At 43.9% G+C, this 21,567-nt stretch overlaps 1 protein-coding gene across 1 annotated transcript; it reads left to right on the plus strand.

Annotated features, from left to right (window-relative positions):
• The first annotated feature begins 8,663 nt into the window (after positions 1-8,663).
• Positions 8,664-12,614, plus strand: LOC109777840 (wall-associated receptor kinase 5-like). The gene is made up of 3 exons (XM_073500873.1): positions 8,664-9,689; positions 9,837-9,918; positions 10,031-12,614. The coding sequence occupies exons 1-3, from the start codon at positions 8,688-8,690 to the stop codon at positions 11,248-11,250; spliced, it is 2,304 nt and encodes a 767-aa protein (XP_073356974.1). The 5' UTR covers positions 8,664-8,687; the 3' UTR covers positions 11,251-12,614.
• The last annotated feature ends 8,953 nt before the right edge of the window (positions 12,615-21,567 follow it).

Consider the following 21,567-nt stretch of genomic DNA (forward strand, 5'->3'; position numbering starts at 1 on the left):
CTAGTGATTTTTGTATTAAATTGGGTGATTCCTATTTGGCGCCCTCAGCGCCCGGTACAGTATATTGGGTGGTCTTGTTTGGCTGAAATCACTAAGGAGCAATCTTTGCAAAGGTCACCCCACCTCTTTAGGTTGCGACAAGTGGCATGTGTGTCACTTATCGCAACCAGGGAGTTTTCTTTTTTTAGTAGATCCGTTTATTCAAAACGTTTTATCTCTTAAAATGTGCATCCAAATCTCGAACCATTTTCACGGTTGGATTCCTCACGTTGAGATTTTCAAAACTAAATACCATGTCGATAGATTTTGACGAATTTTATTTTACAAACAGAAATGAATGGAAAAACCAAACCGGAAGCCCGTTTTTTCCCCTTTCCAAAGAGAGACGCGACTGTGCCTCTCCCGGAAGTAAAATCATGCCTCCACGAGAAGCAAATTCGTGCCCATATTTTTCTCCCATTTCTGATAGGCATGGCCATACCTCTCACGGAAGCAAAATCATGCCTCTCACAGAACCAAAAAAACATGTTTTTTTCCTTTTCCGAAAGCACGGCCATGGCTCTCGCGTAAGTAAAGCCGTGCCTCTCGCAAAAGGAAAAAAATATTTTTTTTCCGCTTTCCAAGAGACATTTGAGGAAGCAAAACCGTGCCTCTCGGAAAAACAAATTTGTGCCTCTCGTGAAAGGAAAAAAAATTGCGCAATTTTTTTTGTGTCCAGAAGTTAAGAAAGACTGGTGGTAACCCAAAAAGCTGCAAATAAATCAAAAAAAAGGTCAAGAACAAGTGCGAATAAATAAAAAAACAAAAATCTGAGGTAGCGCCCAGAGTATGACACGTGGTGACGGCTGAGCCCACCCCTGGTCACCCTTGTGAACAAGCGCTCGTTAGTTAGAGTTGCTCTTCCGTTTTATGTTTGGAGATCTTGTTTGACGCCCTCAGCGCCCCTTAGACTAGTTGGCTCTCGCAGACGCCTTGTAGCAGGCTGGCCCAGTAACTTCCTCGATTTAGAAAAAAGTTCATCGTTATTTGAAGAGAAGTTCACAAATTGAAATAGTTCACCTACTTGGGAGAAAAGTTCACAAAATTGAAATGGTTCATTGATTTTGAAAATGGCTCATCGATTTTGGGAAAAAAAAATCATCGATTTTGAATATCGTTCATCGAATTTAAAAAAAGTTCATCAAGTTTGGAAAAAAAGTTCACAAAAATTGGAAAAAGTTCATCAAGTTTGATATTTTCTTCATGATTTTGAAGGGAAAAAATCGCGAATTTAAAAAAGTTCATCAATTTTGAGAAAAAAGTCATAAAGCAAAAAAAACATAAATTTTAAAAAATCATCAAATTTAAAAAAACACTTATTCCAAAAATGGTTCATCAATTTGAAAACAAAATGTCACAAATTAAAGAAAATCTCATGATTTATTATTTAAAAAACATGAATTTTAGAAAGGAAAAGAAATGTGTAAAATTAAATAGAAGGAGAAAAATAAATAACATAAGAAAACCAGCCAAACAAAAACGAAAAAAATAGGAACCACTGCTTTTTTTCAGTGTCGTATTTAAGAGTAGAAAAGACAATCTAGGCACTAGACTTTGGTTGTCCCACTTGGTTATTCGATCCGATGTACCGAGTTTGAATCGTGTCTAGCGCTAGATTTTTGGAGTTTAAAATGGAGAAAAGAAGGTGAAATGGGTTGGCCCATAGCAGAGGGGGGGGGGGGGGGGGGGCGGTGCGCCGGTTTACAAAATGAACTATTTGCCTAAAAAAATTAACTGTAACTGTTGCTTAAGGCAACCACATAGGATTTGCCCAGTATGTTTTGTTACTTGGCGCACACTGTCCCGCCATCATGGGCTCGGTCCATTTCCTTCTGTGTTTTCTTTCCAAACGTCAAAAAGAGTAGGGAAACGTTTGCGGCCGGGGCGCCGGCCGAAATATTCCGCCAGCCGCACGCGGGCCTTGTAATTGATATCGATCGTGTGTCGCCCAAGGCCATGAGCGATTCCTACTCAAACCTTATCCACACCTCATACGAACCGTTTTCCATCTTTCTCTTTCTCCTTCCTCAAGACCGCTCCCTTCTCCATCTATGCCTCATGCGCATCACACCGGCATGACGAGGCTTGCAACTAGGGCGAGCCACGGCAGGGCGGAGAAGACTACAACAACCAGCGCCTCCTCCCTCACCTTTTCCCCTCACAACCCCCTTGGACACCCTCACCTTCTTGCACAAGAGCTGCGACTGACAGTCATCAGAGCTGGAATCAGCTTTTACAGATGCTACAACCATCTTCTTTTCTTGCTAGAACCAACAACTAGCGGTGGTGGAGCTGCGAAAGGCAATCGATGGAGCTGCAATCAGTGATACAAAATGCTACGACCGGAGATGTTTTTCTGGAACCAGAAAGAGAGCGGAGGCTGCAAATGGTGCGGAGAAGCTGCAAAACAGTACCTAAAAATGCTACAACCGGTGTCCAGGAAAGGTACCACCGGCTTCTTCAAAGTTTCAAACAGAGACGAGGAAGCTGGGAGGAGGCCACCACACAAACCAAAAAGCTGCAACCGGCTGCGAGATAGCTGCAATGTGTTTTGTGAATAGCTTCAACCGGGGAGAAAGGGCATGCATGACGAGCTACAGCCGAAGGCAATGACATTTTGTTGTTGCAACCATGTTGACTTTTTGCTACCACGCTGATGGCAATTTGCTACATCCATCCGCGTCACATGACGGAGCTACGACCCATGACGGCAAAGATGGCTTTTTGCTGCAATCGTCATCAATTTTTGCTACATCCGGCGAGGATTTTTGCTACATCCATTCATGATAGAGATGCGACCCGACCGGGACGGCATGACGCCTCCTTTAGCTACAAGCCATCACCGGCGTCGACTCGGTGCTACAACCACGTTGCTTTTTTGCTTCAACCGGCAACCGCAAAAGCTACTAACTAGTGAGGGCTTTTTGCTAAGATGGGCGATGGAGGATGGTGAGCTACTCGGGGGTATCGGGCATGAGCGGTACCAAGCACGCCGGTGAGTTGTGCCCATCGCACACCGGAGCTGCAACCGTCACCATAGGAGCTACAACCCACATGATGCATCTGTTGCATGGGTGCAGTGTATCCAGTGATGAGGAGGGACGGCAAGGTGACTAGGACGACCGGCGAGGACGACGACCAGCGGCAGCGACGGCAAAACATGCATGGCCGATGAGATGGAAGGGAGCGATGACATGTAGAAATGATCTTTTCGTATGAGTGTGTTGACGAAGACAACGATGCATCAGACGGTTCCTATCGAACCAATCGGGTGGCTGCGGGCCGACCGACCCAAATGTGGGAGGATTCGAACTCCAATCGGCCTTGTTCAATCCCCGACCCCATAACCTGTTGGGGAACGTAGTAATTTCAAAAAAATTCCTACGCACACGCAAGATCATGGTGATGCATAGCAACGAGAGGGGAGAGTGTTGTCCACGTACCCTCGTAGACCGACAGCGGAAGCGTTATCACAACGCGGTTGATGTAGTCGTACGTCTTCACGATCCGATCGATCAAGTACCGAACGTACGGCACCTCCGAGTTCTACACACGTTCCGCTCGATGACGTCCCTCGAACTCCGATCCAGCCGAGTGTTGAGGGAGAGTTTCGTCAGCACAACGGCGTGGTGACGATGATGATGTTCCACCGACGCAGGGCTTCGCCTAAGCTCCGCAACGGTATTATCGAGGTGTAATATGGTGGAGGGGGGCACCGCACACGCCTAAGAGATCTCAAGGATCAATTGTTGTGTCTCTGGGGTGCCCCCTGCCCCCGTATATAAAGGAGCAAGGGAGGAGGAGGCCGGCCCTAGGAGGGGGCGCACCAAGTGTGGAGTCCTACTAGGACTCCCTAGTCCTAGTAGGATTCCACCTCCCATAAGGAATAGGAAAAGAGGAAGGGAAAAAGAGAAGGAAGGAAGGGGGCGCCCCCCTTCCCTAGTCCAATTCGGACCAGACCAAGGGGAGGGGTGCGGCCACCCTTGAGGCCCTTTTCCTTCTTTCCCGTATGGCCCAATAAGGCCCAATACGTATTCCCGTAACTCTCCGGTACTCCGAAAAATACCCGAATCACTCGGAACCTTTCCGAAGTCCGAATATAGTCGTCCAATATATCGATCTTTACGTCTCGACCATTTCGAGACTCCTCGTCATGTCCCCGATCTCATTCGGAACTCCGAACTCCTTCGGTACATCAACATAAATAAACTCATAATAAAACTGTCATCGTAACTTTAAGCGTGCGGACCCTACGGGTTCGAGAACTATGTAGACATGACCGAGACACGTCTCCGGTCAATAACCAATAGCGGGACCTGGATGCCCATATTGGCTCCCACATATTCTACGAAGATCTTTATCGGTCAGACCGCATAACAACATACGTTGTTCCCTTTGTCACCGGTATGTTACTTGCCCGAGATTTGATCGTCGGTATCTCGATACCTAGTTCAATCTCGTTACCGGCAAGTCTCTTTACTCATTCCGTAACACATCATCCCGCAACTAACTCATTAGTCACAATGCTTGCAAGGCTTATAGTGATGTGCATTACCGAGTGGGCCCAGAGATACCTCTCCGACAATTGGAGTGACAAATCCTAATCTCAAAATACGCCAACCCAACAAGTACCTTTGGAGACACCTGTAGAGCACCTTTATAATCACCCATTTACGTTGTGACGTTTGGTAGCACACAAAGTGTTCCTCCGGTAAACGGGAGTTGCATAATCTCATAGTCATAGGAACATGTATAAGTCATGAAGAAAGCAATAGCAACATACTAAACGATCGGGTGCTAAGCTAACGGAATGGGTCAAGTCAATCACGTCATTCTCCTAATGAGGTGATCCCGTTAATCAAATGACAACTCATGTCTATGGCTAGGAAACATAACCATCTTTGATTAACGAGCTAGTCAAGTAGAGGCATACTAGTGACACTCTGTTTGTCTATGTATTCACACATGTATTATGTTTCCGGTTAATACAATTCTAGCATGAATAATAAACATTTATCATGATATTAGGAAATATATAATACTTTATTATTGCCTCTAGGGCATATTTCCTTCATAACCACCCCGACAACTTGCTTTGTGGTGCCAACTTGTTTCTTTTTCTCTTCTTCAAATACAAAGCATTAAAAAAAAGCATCCAGTCTTCGTACATTTTTCTCTCTATTTGGCCATTTTCTATGATTTTTTCCTCTTTTTTCTTTTTATTATACTTAATTCACAAACTTCCTTTAAATTCCTGATTTTTTTTTAAAATTCAGTGAAATTTTTCCAATTTCATGAACTTTTTATTTCAAAATTTGTGATCTTCTTTTCAAATTCGTGATTTTTTTATCAAAATCAACGAACTTTTTTCAATTTCGTGAACTCTTTTTAAAACTCTGGTGAACTTTTTTAAAATGATCAACTTTTACTGAAATCATGAACTTTTTTCAATTTTGTGAACTTTTTTCAAAATTGATGAACTTTATTATAATTCGATGAACTTTTTAAAATTTGATGAACCTTTTTCCAAAATCGATGAACTTTTTTCAAATTTGATAAGCTTATTTTCAAAATTGATGAACCATTTTTTAAAACGATGAAATTTTTATCAAAATAGATGAACTTCTTGAAATTTGATAAACTTTTTTTCAACAGCAGCTGGCGTACAACATGTTTTTTTCTTCTGAAATTTATGAACTTTTTTCAAAACTAATGAACTCTTTTTCAAATTCAATTATCTATTTAAAAAAGTTGATGAACTCTTTTCAAATTCGGTGAACTTTTTTTCAAATCGATGAACTTTTTTCAAAATTGATGAACTTCTTTTCAAAATTGATGTACTTCTTTTAAATTGATGATTTTTAAACAAATTTGATGAACTTTTTGTTCAAAATCATTAATCTTTTTTTCCAATTTGATGAACTATTTTCAATTTTGATGATTATTTTTCAAATTCATGATTTGTTTTTGAAATTTCATGAACTTTATCCTAATTTTGTGAACTTTTCTCATATTCACGATTTTTTTCTATTTGTACGAAGCTTTTCAAATTTATGAACTTTCTTCAAATTCATGTTTTTTTATATTGTGCATTCATTTTTCATTTTGTTTAATTTTCATCATAAAATAATACACATAATAGCCTGGGTATATAATAAGTGTTATTTGTCCTCAAAATGGAAATCTAAGGGAGTTCAGCCTAGCGGCTGGGTTCTAAGGTTTGGGTACAGGCTGGGTATATAACTCTACAAAGAGGAATATTGCGGAAGAACATCCTTGGAATATTGTCACTTATGTCGTATACGTCTTGGTCATATATTCTACAAACATAATTGATTTTCTTATTAATTCTGGAATTTTAAACTTTAGTGGGAGGATTGTGGCACTTGAGAAACGTATATAATGAGTATTTTAACTTGCTCACCTTCTCTTAAGTTGGAAGGAAATAAGAAGTTTAATATCATTTTTTCTGAGATACTTATGGTATTTCTTTGGACACTTTCAGTGGAGGTCAGATTATTTATTTTATCTCATTCATCGTTGACTCTTGACAACACTTGATATGGTTATATTTATCTTTCAAATAAAAGTCTTGTACCGAAGTGGAAAATCAGTTGATTAAAATATTTCAAAGTTTTAACAAATTGATATGGTTATATTTTGACTTGTGCACCTTTTCTTAAGTTGGAAGGAAATGCAGATCACATGGTTTTCTAGAGGAAGCAAAGCGGTCATCTACAAATATAAGTGTAAACTATTTTGCATTGCTATTATATATTAATGTTTTTTTTGTTTTTTGCAATGATAAAGTCACATTGATGGTGAAAACTTCGTTATCTTGTAATTTTCATATGAAAGGCATGTTTGAAGCTTTCGATTTTTTGGAAGTGGAAATACATAGGGAGTGTTGTGATACATTTTTTTTATGGAAAATTGCAAACCTTTTAAAATACCTTGATATAGGGGAATCATACTCAGTGAGGAATTATGTTTGAACTTCCGAGGAAAAAGGGGATAATAAATGGTATTGGAATGTGTATGTATCTTCATTGTACTAGCAACCTTAGCTATTAGAATTTGTTGCAGCATTCAAGCAATGGAGTGAAAGATGTGTGGTTAAGGGAATCTCACGCATCATATAAGGCCTCCTTTGGTTTGGAGGAATTTTGTAGGAATTTCAAGGATTTTTATAGGAAAAATTCCTATAGAGCCTTTTGGTTTGTAGGAATGGAATCCTATTCCTATGGAGGAAATCTTCCTGTCCTCCACATTTCATAGGAAAATAAACATTAGCCTAGACTCAATGGAAAAAATCCTATGATGTGAAACAAAGGATATCTCCTTTCCTATTCCCACTCATAGGATGTGAGATGCATGTCATCTCATTTCCTATGACCTTTCTATTCCTATGATTTTCCTACCCTGTGAACCAAAGAAGGCCTAAGATTGTGGAATGTGAATCACGACCTGTCATCTATTCCGGAGTTTTTGCTTAAAAGTAAACACATTGAGGAAGTTACCATTCTATACACGAGGTGTGGAATGATTAAACTCAGGTGCATATTTGATTTATTTGTATAATAGTACTAATATGGTGCAGATCCACTTACTAGAGCCAGGAATACTTTTCAAAGCATGTTTACACATGGAACTTCATATATTGATTACTATGTTTCAGCCAAGTGAGAGATGTTGGATATTTATGCGGCTTTCAACATTTATTCGACATGGTTATTATTTATTTAACTCAATGTTGAATTATTCATATTATTAATGTTTGTGACGGAGAATAATTGATGCAATTTCCCCAGGACTTCACAAGTGGAAGAGCCAGGTTTGTTTCGCATGCTGTTGACCCACACGATTAAGATTCGAGGTTGATGTCACAGATTCAGTCTAATCATGGCACACACAACTCATACATGTGTGCTAGGGACTAGTTTATTTAGACTCAAAAAACTGGAATGTTTTATCATGATTGATAACATTGCCCATGAGAGACACGGATTTTTCCAAAAATAGGTGCAATAATAAAACAACTGAAATAGAGTCTATAAATAAGTCCCTATACTCTAGCCTCAATATGCATTATGAGCAACATCAAGGAAAAGACAGAGAAATAAGAGGGTAGACTGCATAGCCCATAATTCCCAACGAGGCAGTCTTAGTGAGGGAGAAAAGAGGCTATGAACCCGGAAAAAAAAAGGAAAATAGGGTGCTGAATTTTGAGGATGGCAACATACACAAAAGAATTTCGAGAATGGGACTAAATCCTGGTCTCAGGAGCCCCGAGTCAAACGATTGATTATTACTAATCTGCGTTGATGTAACTAAAGCGAAGGAACCACAACAATGACAAAACGTCCGGCGTCATCGACTGCCATTTGGCAAGGCTGGACGCCTGTTTGCTAACTTATCCTCCCAGAGGAAGATTAGTAGACGAGGTTATGAGGCAAACTCAGCGATTAACTTTGACTGGAGTATAGTAACAGGCAGATATATTTTCGTTCACTTTCACGTGCCGGCGCCTTGACATTTTTAAGTGATAGTAGCACGTAGTACTATGTACATATAGCAAAATTAAGTGAAATCAGCTAACTCTAGCAACAAGGAAATTAGACAACCCATCTCCGTGCCGCCCGTACGTGATGGTAACCAGCAGTGTATCCATTGCGGCAGCGGCGCTGGTGCTGCTGATCTCGGCAAAAGCCGTCGCCGCAGGGGATCCGCCGATGATGATCGGGCTGCCGGGCTGCGACACCAGCTGTGGCGACGTGAGTGTGCCGTACCCGTTCGGCATGGGGCCGAGCAGGTGCTACAGGCCAGGGTTCAAGCTCACCTGCGACAATGACGGAAGCAAGCCCCCGCGGCTGCTCCTCGGCGACGGCAGCGCTGGCACATTCGAGGTCGACCGCATCTCCCTGGACAACAGCTGGATGCGCGTCGTCAGCCATGGACTGCAAGCCATCAACATGAGTGGTCGCTCCGGTCGGTGGAGCCTCGGTGAGACCGCCGGCGGGGTGATGTACTTCCTGCGTCCGAGGTCCAACGAGTTCATACTGACGGGCTGCAACGTGCAGGCGATGTTGCTGCGAAAGGGTAACCTCGTCAGCGGCTGCGCCTCTTTCTGCCCTCCTCTCTCTGATCGTCGATTTGCCGGATATGTTCCGGGGCATGGCCCCAACTCTACCTGCTCCAACATCGGTTGCTGCCAGTCGTCCATCATCGGTAACAGCATGCCCTACGGCGTGTCCTACGATGTCTACGTCAATGGGCTCAAGGGCATCCAGCGCAATGACACGAAGCGCTATACAACGGTGAAGAACGTACTGCTCATCGCCAAGGTGGGCTGGTTAAAGGAGAACAACCTGAAAGTGGTTATGAAATTTACCTACAAGAATAGTAGTAACTGGCGGCGGAAGGCTGATCAGCTCAGGGTCCCTGTGGTCCTCCAGTGGGCCGTGGCGCACGACGTCCCAGTGTATAATTTTTCGCGCAAATGCCCCTATGACGTAAAGCGGAGCATCTGCAAGAGCACCAACAGCAAATGCAAGGATGACAAGTATTGTAAGGACAGGGGAGCCTATTCCTGCCAGTGCAAGAAGGGCTACCAAGGCAACCCTTACCTCACCGGCGGATGCCAAGGTAACGTAATTTGCACGTGGCTGTTTTGTAAACTTGATTTTTATTTTTTCTTAACGTGGTCTTAAAGTAGACATGATAAATTAGATTGTGTATATGCAGATATCAAAGAGTGCGAGCAGAAAGAAAAATATGACTGCTATGGCGACTGTGAGGAATTGCCGGGGTCGTTTCGTTGCCGGTGCCCGGCAGGAACACATGGCAACTATACCCTACCTGGTGGCTGCGTCCACAAAGGTATGATGATCACCAGCCTCACAAATACTACTAGTGCGTGGAAACGGTTAAATATACATTATTGAGCAAATAATAATAGTAAATATATATATGTGTAATGTTTAATTTCCAGGTAACTTGCGTTTAATCATTGGTCTCTCGGTTGCAAGTGGACCATGCATTTTACTGTTGGTTCTTGGTGCACTCCTAATAACCCGTGCTCTTAAGCAACGCAAGGCTGATGCATTGAGATGGAAGTTCTTTAGTCAGAACCGTGGGCAACTATTGAAGCAGTTGGTATCTCACAGGGCAGATATCGGAGAGAGGATGATCATTTCATTAGAAGAGCTAGTGAAGGCTACCAACAATTTTGATCAAACTCGCAGGCTCGGTGAAGGAGGGCATGGCACCGTCTACAAGGGGATCTTGTCGGACCTGCATGTTGTGGCCATCAAGAAATCAAATATTGTTGTCAAGAGAGAAATCGACGAGTTCATAAATGAGGTTGCCATACTCTCACAAATCAACCATAGAAATATTGTGAGGCTCCGTGGGTGTTGCCTCGAGACAGAAGTCCCTTTATTGGCTTATGAGTTCATTTCCAATGGAACACTCAGTGATCATCTTCACAGGCCAGAACCAGGATCGCTTCCTTGGAAAGATAGGTTGAGGATCACAAGTGAAATAAGCAAAGCTCTCGCTTACCTTCACTCTGCTGTTTCAGTCCCAGTAATACATAGAGATATCAAGCCTTCCAACATACTTCTTGACGATGCATTGACAGCAAAAGTTTCAGACTTTGGAGCTTCAAGATACATTCAAGTGGATCAAGCAGGAACAACAACTGCAGTGCAAGGAACTATAGGGTACTTAGACCCTATGTATTATTATAATGGGCGCCTCACAGAAAGTAGTGATGTTTATAGCTTTGGAGTCCTTCTTGTTGAATTGCTTACTAGGAGGAAGCCATCTTTGTATAGATCCACCGAAGGCGATGGACTTGTCATGCAATTTGTGGCACTACTTGCAGAAGGTAATCTGCCCAAAATATTAGATCCGCAAGTTGTAGAGGAGGGGGGTAGCGAAGTGAACGAAGTTGCTACTCTAGCTGTGGCGTGTGTGAAACTAGGAGCAGAGGAGCGGCCAACCATGAGGCAAGTGGAGATGGAACTTGAAGCTCTCCAAGCAACCAAGGAGATTGTCTTGGCTGATTTGGTAGAAGAAATAGATGAGGTGTATGTAGCAACGGGCTATCCCTCGACCAGCCAACAAGCAAAGAAAAAACAAAAAGAAACAAGCAGGTGTTATAGCCAAGAAGAAGAATTCCTGTTGTCCGCGACATTCCCTCGATAGTTTTGCTTGCTTGTAAGTGGCTTTTTAGCTAAGGTACATTATTTCTGTTATTGAGAATCAGTATGTATTATTGTATGAACATGTGTGGTGAACATATCTCTGTTGTGCTAATTTTGCATGTTGTCGTGCACTCATCATTCTTGATGATCATCTAACTCCCCACTCCCCATGTTGTTTGGTTCAATGGGGCATTTTTTGGAGCACCCAAAGATCATGGTGGGCTTGGTATCCATGTAGATGAAAGTATTGTCTTCTTTCCTAGTGGCTTTTCAAGCTTATAAACAAGGATCGTATGTACAACCCCCCTAAACACATCAACGGACCAGATCTATTCATACCCTTTTATAACAAAGGGCAGGATGGTCTGTCAAGAAAATACCCACGAAGATCTGTCACGTTTTTGAGTCCGCCTTGGGCCAGCCCATTAGTGTTATGTACTGTAGCACGGTTCGACGCCCATTAGTGTTATGTACTGATCCCGAGCAGAGGTGAACTTGCTAATACCACCAGAACAAAGACGATTTGGTGATATATTTGCAGAGTTTACTTTGAACTAGAATGGACGTACTGTAGGAGTTTTATTTTGGAAATACTGTAACATAACAAAATTGGTACTGTACAAGCTGGCCGGACACTAGTATTGTAGCTAAAGAGTTTTTTCTCTCCCTATAATAATAAAGCACGGATTGATTTTATCGGGTTCACCGTCACAATACGCTTCTTCCCGTGAATTTACGCTTTCAGTTTAAATTTAAAACGTATACGCGAGGTGGTACTAATAAAATTTGATGCGCCGCACGCTAGCCTCGCTAAAAACCTGTCACGAAACCTGGGCCAGCCCAGATCCAAGCGGGGATCGAACACAAGACTTCACACAAGAAACCACCCTGAAAGGACCAGCCGATCATGAGTTGTGTTAACTGAGCTAGGCACAAAGGATTTTTTTCTCCTGTTGCAACACACGGGCATTTTTGCTAGTATAGCTAAAAAGAACTAATGTGTTTTCTCCTCTTTTGGAATATTTTTTAAATGAAACGTTTTCCAAAATTTGAACTTCTTTGGGACATGATTTTTTTTTCAAATTTGTGCACCATTTTTTTATGAAAATATTTTGATATTTTGATTTGTTTTAAATTTGAAGAACATTTTTTTAAGATTGTAAACATTTTACTGAAACTACAATTTTTTTTGAAAATGCAAAACTGGGCCAAAACCCAATTTTTTTGACATGGTGCCTTGAATTGGTCATACGAGGCCATGAAAAATGGGGCTATTTCAAGGAAAATACAAAACGTATCGAAAACCAAAACAACTTGTCATGGTGCCTTGGATTGGTCATATGAGGCCATGAAAAAAATTAGGGCCATTTCAAGGATGTCGAAAAACAACGTGCTCTCAGACGGACCCTTCTGGGCAACCTGAACACACTCCATTGAACATGATGTTTTTGTAGATATCCTTGAAATTACCCCAACTTTTGCTACTAGATGAATATGCTAATGGTAGGCATCCATGGCAGGTTTGAACGACTTTCGACACTGTATGTAAGTTGCAACATGTCTAGCCATTTATCGACTGAGAAAACATTAGAAAATGAAAAACTTGTCAAAAACCCAAGCAACTTGGGTTGGTGCCTGGAATTGGTTATACAAGGCCATGGAAAAAAATATTGGGGGCATCGATGCCTACCATGGGTATGCCACCTGCTGGCAAAAGTTCGATTACGCCTCCGTATATCACCCTCAGACAAACGGTTAGGTCGAAAGAGCTAACGGCCTGATAATGAGCGGCATCAAACCTAGACTAGTGCGATCCCTGCAAGAATCAGACAAGCACTGGGTTGAGGAACTCGATTCCGTACTCTGGGGGCTGCGGACCACGCCCAATCGCACGACCAGATATACACCTTTCTTCATGGTGTACGGAGCGGAGGCGGTCTTGCCTTGAGACATTATTCATGGCTCACCTCGAGTGCGCATGTACGAAGAGAGAGAAGCCGAGATCGATCGACAGGACGATCTGGACGGCCTGGAGGAGGAGCGCGATGTCGTGAAGGCCCGTTCTGCATTCTACCAACAGCAGGCTTGGCGATATCAAAGCAGAGAAGTATGGGCAAAGACTTATAATGTCGGGGAACTCGTTCTACGCCTACCAGATAAGAAAAAGAATAAGCTCAAGCCCAAATGGGAGGGTCCCTTCATTATAGATAAAGTTCTCACTGGAGAAGCCTATCACCTTCGCAATGCTTCGGATAATCGCTTGGAGACAAACCCATGGAACGCTACCCGGCTCCGAAGATTCTACGCCAAAGTCCGCACACATACCTTTTCCTCGTTCCTTCTTTTCTCCTATTCACCTTGTTATTTTTTTCTCGTTTTTATACGACTTCCAGCTCGTGTTCGGACAAACTGCACACTTAAGGGGTATACATTCTTAAATGTACATACCCCACGATACCTGGGGGCTTCTTTTCACAGAAGCTTATTATTATTATTATTATTCGAGCATCAAGCTCACCATATATATGTGTCGTCTGATCATATATGTCTTTTCTTCGCCATTATATGCACCTTTATGACTTAAGTTTTTGCCAAACTGGGTTGCCTGGCTCCTGTGCTTATGCCCTACGTTCCCGCTTGTTCGGCTAGGGCATAAAGGGAGCACCTCTGCGATTGTTACAGCCGGGTTATCCCGACGTGTACCTCAGACGGGTGAAGCCGAAAGCTAGCGTTCTTAAGGGAATAATTGGTCGGCGGACAAAAGACGAGCTGCCCTTGTTGCAATATAAGCCCCCAAAATATAACGTGTGCTGTGATTTTTAGCATCACAGCTTAGGCATGCACAAAAACGCATGCTGGCCCAAGGAGAGGAACCCTTAACGGAACTATTCTCTCTGGAAGATGTTTCTTATGATCAAATGTAATATAACATAACTCCCCGAATACAACGTGTCTGTTCAAGCGACTATGACCGGACTGCCTGGTTTCCAAATGTACTTTGGTGTCTACCGACGGTATAGTATTCGGAAACACTCCAAACCTTGGGTTTCGGAGGGTGAAGCAGAAGGTCTGCCATGACATTCGTTTTACAATTCGGCTGGAGATAAGTCTGCCGATAAAAGTACATTGCTACATGGACTCACAAACTTCTTCCTCCTCTAGACCATCTAACAGGTTATCTAGTTTACAATCTTGTTGTGAAAACTTGGCGGCTACCTTTACTTGGTCGTACACCAAGCTAACAGGAATTTCTTGTCCATCTGGTCCCCGAGGTCTGACCCGGGCCATATGATTCGGATCAAGTCCGGTGTACCACGTTTTCACCATGGCCCAGGCCTCTCGTGCGCCTTCGCGGCATGACGATATCTTCCATAGCCCAAAACGGTGACGAGCTCCCTTGAACAAATTCACGAGTTCCTCCATACTTCTTGGAGGAGAACCAGATGGCCATAAAGCTTTAGCGATGTTCCTCATCGCCTTCCGAGCTCGCTCATGCACTTTGGACAACTCTTGTAGCAGATCGCCTTGGAATCCGGACACTTCTCCTTCGGGCCGCCCAATCAGCACACCTACAGAAACAAACTTGTTAAATTTTCCATCAGGGGACCGTACGAAAGTAAGGTTAAAGAGCATACTGAATATGCCGCCTTTCAGCTTTCTGTTCTCCTTCAAGGCATCCGCTAGTTGGGCTCGTATGTCCTTCAGCTCTTCGGCTTGCTTGATGTTTGCATCTTGTAGTTTGTTCTTCTCATTAATGGTCCGTGTTAATACACGTTGACTAGCGGCTTCTTTCCCTTTGGACAGCTCTTAGCCTCTCGCCCAACCGGTCCGACGATCCTGCCGTTGCATACAAAAACAATGCATAGTGGGAATCATTGTGGGTATGGAATAATATTCTCCGGATACTGTTGTGCTTACCATCAGGTGCCCCTAGGATTTCTTTAAATCTTCAAGTTCGGCGGTGGCAACAGTTAGCCTAGTCTGGCATTCTTCCAGCTCCTTGGATAATGTGTTATTCTTCTTCGTGAGTACCTGATGGCATAACGACCCTTAAATCAGTTGGGCCAACTGCTTCAAGGCTCGGGGGCTACTGGCACATGATTATTAAACCTATACAGAAATTCTTACCCGCATATCCTTTGAAAGTTGGTGAGTGGCTCTGGCAAGCCCATCCCGAGCAGCTCGGATGTATGCATCCGCTGAGCTGAAAGCATTGAATGCTTCTTCGGTGAAATTTGGGTCGCGCATAGCCGCCCTCCGGCGCTGATGGTTCATCGCACTCTCCACTTCGGAGTTGGTGATAGATACATTATCCGAATCCTCGGTGAGAGGACAATTCGACATTGCACCCGTATCAACCCTGGTCCTTGGGGCAGGGTCCGGGGTCGGATTGGTTGATGCATGAACGGCGAGGTCTCCGGACATAGTCCGGCGTATGCTCTTCCTAAAGGTGCGGCACAACAGGAAACGTCACAATTTGGTACGTCAGCCTAGTGCATATTAAAAACCATACCTCTTTGGTGAGGGTGAGGGCTCGGAAGTATCACCGTCCGCCTTTCTTTTCGAAGACCCGCCCTGCGCAGGCGTCGCCCTCTTAAGGGACGCCTCTGACGGCGTGGCGAGACAAGTGCCGCCCCTTTGGAGCACGAGACGGTGCGGTGGGTGAGGCGCAATGAGAAAACTCTTTTGGAGGAGACGTCTCCTAGGTACTTACGTGGGAGGAGGGGAGAAGGCCGGGGCAATCGGCTATAATGGCCACTTCTGTGCCGTCGTAGCTCGCCTGATAAAAGACCCCCTCCTTGAGCTCTATAAGTATATCCGGATCTTCTTCCTATCCGGGATCTAGGTCTCTAATGTGGACCTCTGGCTGCGGAGCGGGGCTGTGGACCCCCTCGACAACCTTTCTCCACTCCTATTAAAAATAGCTGGATTAAATTCGACTAGTGCAACTCGGGAAGGGGATTAAGTGGAGCCAATGATCGATGAAAACTCACCCACGGGATGGGATTGTGCATGGAAAAACCTTCCCGACATTTCAAACGAGTGAAGTCTTTTTTCTCCCCTTTGAAAAGATCAGCCAACATGGCGGCCAGGGCGGCAAAATTATCCGGACCCTTGCGACCATAGCGGGAGGCGTCGTCCTCCCCGTTGTAATGCCCACACGGGAAGCCCTCTGGATTGGAGTGGCTGAACACATCATGTTATTGAAATCGCCATTACCTCGATTATGGATAGTCCGGAGTTGGCGAGGACTCTGATCTTGCTTGCTAGCCTCTTAACCTCCGCACTGTCCTCTTCCTGGAGGCTTCGGGGACGCCAGCTGGTGCGCTTCTTCAAAGGAGCGGTGGAGAATTCGGGAAGACCACTCTGGATTGGATCCGGGAGAACAACGTCTTCGATGTAGAACCATTCCGAGGGCCACTCTTCAGACGCCTACTTCGGAGTGCCGGACAGGTATCCTGTCCCGGCTATGCGCCACACTTTGGCACCGCCCACCTCGAATATAGACCCCTTCTGGGAGTGGGGGGCGAGGCAGAAAAATTTCCTCCATAGCTCGAAATGGGCCTCACAGCCTAGGAACAGCTCGCAAAGAGCAACAAAGCCCGCAATGTGCAGGATTGAGCCCGGTGTAAGACAGTGCAGTTGGAGGCCGTAATACTCCAGGAGACCTCTGAGGAAAGGGTGGATCGGAAACCCTACACCTCTCAACAGGAAGGAAACAAAGCACACCCTCTACCCTTCAGTGGGATTGGGGAAATTCTCTGCCAGGACTTCGCCGCTGATGGACGTTAATCCAACCCGAATGGGGACTAAATCCACGGGAGGCAGGTATCCCTATATCTGAAGTTTATTCAGATGAGCGTGGGATACCGAACAACTTTCCCAGTCTCCTTTTCGAGGGCCGTGAGGGCGTGAGGAGGAGCTAGGAGTGCTGGCCGTGTTTGAGCGATTTCTGTGGGAAGATCTAAGGATTTCTGCGTGGTGTGGAATGGCATCTGAGACCTCATCTATTTAAATAGACGCTTTCCCTATGCAGTCAAGGGATTATTTGCAAAACTGTTTAGACCCTTCGTATTCATCCGACGCGTGGAAGCCGAGACGGTGGCGGCGCAGAAGGCGAAGAGTGTGGTATTCAATGCAAAGCCAAACTATCCAAGGTATAATGAAGAACCTGCCTTGCAAAGCTGAAGGCATAAAACCAGATGTGGCGTCGTCATTGAAGGCAAGTTTGGGGGCTACTGAGGGAGTCCTGGACTAAGGGATCCTCGGGCGTCCGGGCAATGTGATATGGGTCGGACTGATGGGCCGTGAAGATGTAAGATCGAAGGCCTTCCCTTGTGTCCGGTTGGGACTCTCCTTTGCGTGGATGGCAAGCTTGGCGTCCGATGTGTAGTTTCCTTCCTCTGTAAACCGATCTTGTACAACCGTAGTCCCATCCGGTGTCTATATAAACCGGAGGGTTTAGTCCGTAGAGGCTATCACAAATCACCAAGGCTAGACATCTAGGGTTTAGCTATTACGATCTCGAGGTAGATCAACTCTTGTAACCCCTATATTCATAAAGATCAATCAAGCAGGAAGTAGGGTACTACCTCCATTAAGAGGGCCCGGACTTGGGTAAACATTGTGTCCCCCGTCTCCTGTTACCTTTGATCCTCAGACACACAGTTCGGGACCCCCTACCCGAGATCCGCCGGTTTTGACACCGACAGTGATCTTCTTATGAACTTAATACTCTAGATGCATACTGGATAGCGGTCGATGTGTGGAGTAATAGTAGTAGATCTAGGCAGGAGTTGGTCTACTTGTCATGGACGTGATGCCTATATTCATGATCATTGCCTTAGATATCCTCATAACTATGCTCTTTTCTATCAATTGCTCAACAGTAATTCGTTTACCCACGTATGCTTTCTTCCAAGAGAGAATCCCCTAGTGAAAACTATGGCCCTCGGGTCTTTTTGTTATCATATTATTTTCAGATCTATAAAATCAAAAACACAAAAATACCTTGCTGCAATTTATTTACCTTTATGTTATTTTGCACTTTTACTTATCTTTTTATATCTATCAGTATCAGATCTCATCCTTGCAAGTAACCGTGAAGGGATTGACAACCCCTTTTATCGCGTTGGGTGCAAGTTTTTGCTTGGTTGTGTAGGTGCGACCATTGGTGACTCATGTGTTCCTCCTACTGGATTAATACCTTGGTTCTTGATGCGGCTTGAAGCTACGTCGGTATTTCCCCAAAGAGGAAGGGATGATGCAGCACAACGACGGTAGGTATTTCCCTCAGTGATGAGACCAAGGTTATCGAACCAGTAGGAGAACCAAGCAACTCTACGTAAACAACACCTGCACACAAATAACAAATACTCGCAACCCGATGTGTAAAAGTGGTTGTCAATCCTTTTCGGGTAGCGGCGCCCCAAGGCAGGAAAACGGACGTGAGAGAGTTGTAAATATTGATAGATCGAACGCTAAATAAAATAAATTGCAGCAAGGTATTTTTGTATTTTTTTGGTTTAATAGATCTGAAAATAAAAGGCAAATAAAATAGATTGCAAAGGCAAATAATATGAGAGAGAGACCCGGGGGCCGTAGGTTTCACTAGTGGCTTCTCTCGAGAAAAATAGCAAACGGCGGGTGAACAAATTACTGTTGGGCAATTGATAGAACTTCAAATAATCATGACGATATCCAGGCAATGATCATTATATAGGCATCACGTCCAAGATTAGTAGACCGACTCCTGCCTGCATCTGCTACTATTACTCCACAAATCGACCGCTATCCAGCATGCATCTAGTGTATTAAGTTCATGGAGAAATGGAGTAACGCAATAAGAACGATGACATGATGTAGATAAAATCTATCTCTACTCCTAATGGAGCAGTTGGTAGTCTCCGTTCCAGGTTTATTTTCATCCCACCTCACCCGGTTTTTTTTGGTACCTTTTTTGGTACCTCCTCCCACCTCCTGCCGCGTAACGCTGAACGGTAAAAACCGAAAAAAACACGTACCAAAACCTCCGCCAGCCCCATCGCTCTTCAGGTCGCGCCCTCCCATCGCTCTTCAGGTAATGCGACGAAATAAAACCTACGACGGTTAACCAGCGAAAAAAAACCCCGCCTCGTCACATGCCCTCGAGCGAAAACGTAGGAGGATTGAGCAGCGAAAAAAAACCCCGCCTCGTCACATGCCCTCGAGCGAGGACGACTTGCACGCCAGTCTCCCTGCACTGGATCGTCGCCGCCGCCACCCTTCATCCGTTCGCCGCCGCCCCAGTCGCACAACGAACCCGCCGAGCCGTTCCTCATCTGGACACGCGATCCGCCGCCGCCGAAAACGTCCGCGATCCGGCGCAGATCGACGTTCAGTTTACCGGCGCAGATTCGGCGCAGATCCGGCGCAGATCCATCAGGTATGACGTCCGGTTTACCTATACCCATCACATCTCATACAACCATCACAACTTGCCGATGCATCTCATACAAACATCATATAGGTATCACGCGCACGCCGCCGCCGCCGAAAACGTCCGCGATCCGGCGCAGGGAGACGTTCAGTTTACCGGCGCAGATCCATCAGGTATGACGTCTAGTTTACCTATACCCATCACATCTCATACAACCATCACATCTCGCCGATGCAGCCGATGCATTGATCCACCGCCGCCAAACACGTACAGGATCCGGCGCTGATCGTTTTCGAGGAGACGCCGACGAAATATATGTATCTCATACAGCCATCACATCTCATACACCCATCGCATTTCATACTCCCATCACATCTAATACACACATCACATTGCAAGTTGGTAGTGCTTTCACAATGGCCATCCCACATACGTCATGAGTGAGACTTCAGTATCCTGTTCCAGTGAAAAATTAGCTGTAGCATTCTGTAGGCACACTTAGTCATTTTCTAATTGAATCTGGCATGAGATAGTAGACTTTTCCAGTTGAAGCAAAATCTATGTACAAGTTCGATTTTATCCTAGGGGTGTGAGTCAGGTCATGTTAAATGGTAACATTTACTAATGTATATAAGCCACGACAGATGCATGTAGAATCAGCTCACAAGTCATCAAGATTTTATTTCTTTGTATGTTCGCCTTATAAGTATCAAGAAACTTGTTTGCTAACCTGAATATAATTCTCAACGGATGGCTAAAATGGCAGGCAGAGAAAGAGCAGATCTGATCAAAATACCTGGTAGAGCACCCTACAACAAACCTCCAAAATGATTAGCGGCATTCGATCATTTCACAGTGCCTGCAGAAATAAAATCGGAATAGTAATCAGGACAAAACCTTTTTTGCAGAAGTGCACTCTAAATTCAGATATAACGTTTTCAAAAATCCAGTGATGCTAAACAGGACATATCTTGCACATATTTGAAGAAGCCAGCATCATCCCGCATTGGTCATGGTAGTGAGAAACAATTAGAAGTCCTAAAACAGAGTAGGATCTATTAGAGAAAATTTGAAAAGGTGTGTTTGTATGTGACCATAAAATAAGGTTGTAGACAGACCAGGAATACTCGTTTAGATCATCATAATTACACCATGTTGAATGTGGTGTTTTTCCATGCTGGATTTTTTCTGACTCCTACCAAATATAAGAGAACCATCTCCATTACCAAGAAGCTTCATTATCGGAATCCACTCCCCTAATCGCCTTTCTCTGTATCTATCTTCAACATATTTTCTAGCCCTGAAATCTGTAGGGAAATTAGACGCAAACTATGACAGAAAAGTGTGAAACACAGTGAAAATAGAATTAGCTCACCCCTTCATACTGCTGTAGAGTAAAGTATTTATATATGATATCTGGTTAGTGTAGTAAGCTGATCTTTAATTCCAAAGGCAAGTGCACCATCGGCATGTGGTTCTGCAAAAATCATCACTGAAGCAATCATATCAGAAATCCATGAACTGTCATCTGTACAACAAGAATAAGGAAAAAAGGACCACAAATGGGTATCCAACTCGGCCAGCAGTGGCGACCTTATACATTGTTCAAATCAACCTGCATAAATAATATAATTTATTTATAAACAAAATTATTAGCAGCCAACAGACACTTAGTCTTTTTAGAAACTGGAAAGTTTGATTTCATAACATAAGTGTGTTCTTTCATAAGGCACAATATCTGAAGCATTTCAATCTATACTCCAAATAACAATAGCCAACACCGTGACTAATAGTATATCAGGGAAGAACATTAGGTTCATTTTTTTCATGAGGGGACAAAAATATATGATAAATATCTTCCTGCGTATTAGCAACAGGAGGGATATAAATAAGCATACA

Source organism: Aegilops tauschii, chromosome 6, assembly GCF_002575655.3.
Source record: "Aegilops tauschii subsp. strangulata cultivar AL8/78 chromosome 6, Aet v6.0, whole genome shotgun sequence".
NCBI classification, from domain to species: Eukaryota; Viridiplantae; Streptophyta; class Magnoliopsida; order Poales; family Poaceae; genus Aegilops; species Aegilops tauschii.

Excerpts from the sequence above, each read along its gene's own strand:
- LOC109777840 (XM_073500873.1), top strand. The coding sequence starts at position 8,688 with ATGGTAACCAGCAGTGTATCCATTGCGGCAGCGGCGCTGGTGCTGCTG. Across the intron at positions 9,690-9,836 it reads CCGGCGGATGCCAAGGTAAC|GAATTGCCGGGGTCGTTTCG; the intron begins GTAATTTGCACG and ends GGCGACTGTGAG. Across the intron at positions 9,919-10,030 it reads TGGTGGCTGCGTCCACAAAG|GTAACTTGCGTTTAATCATT; the intron begins GTATGATGATCA and ends TTTAATTTCCAG.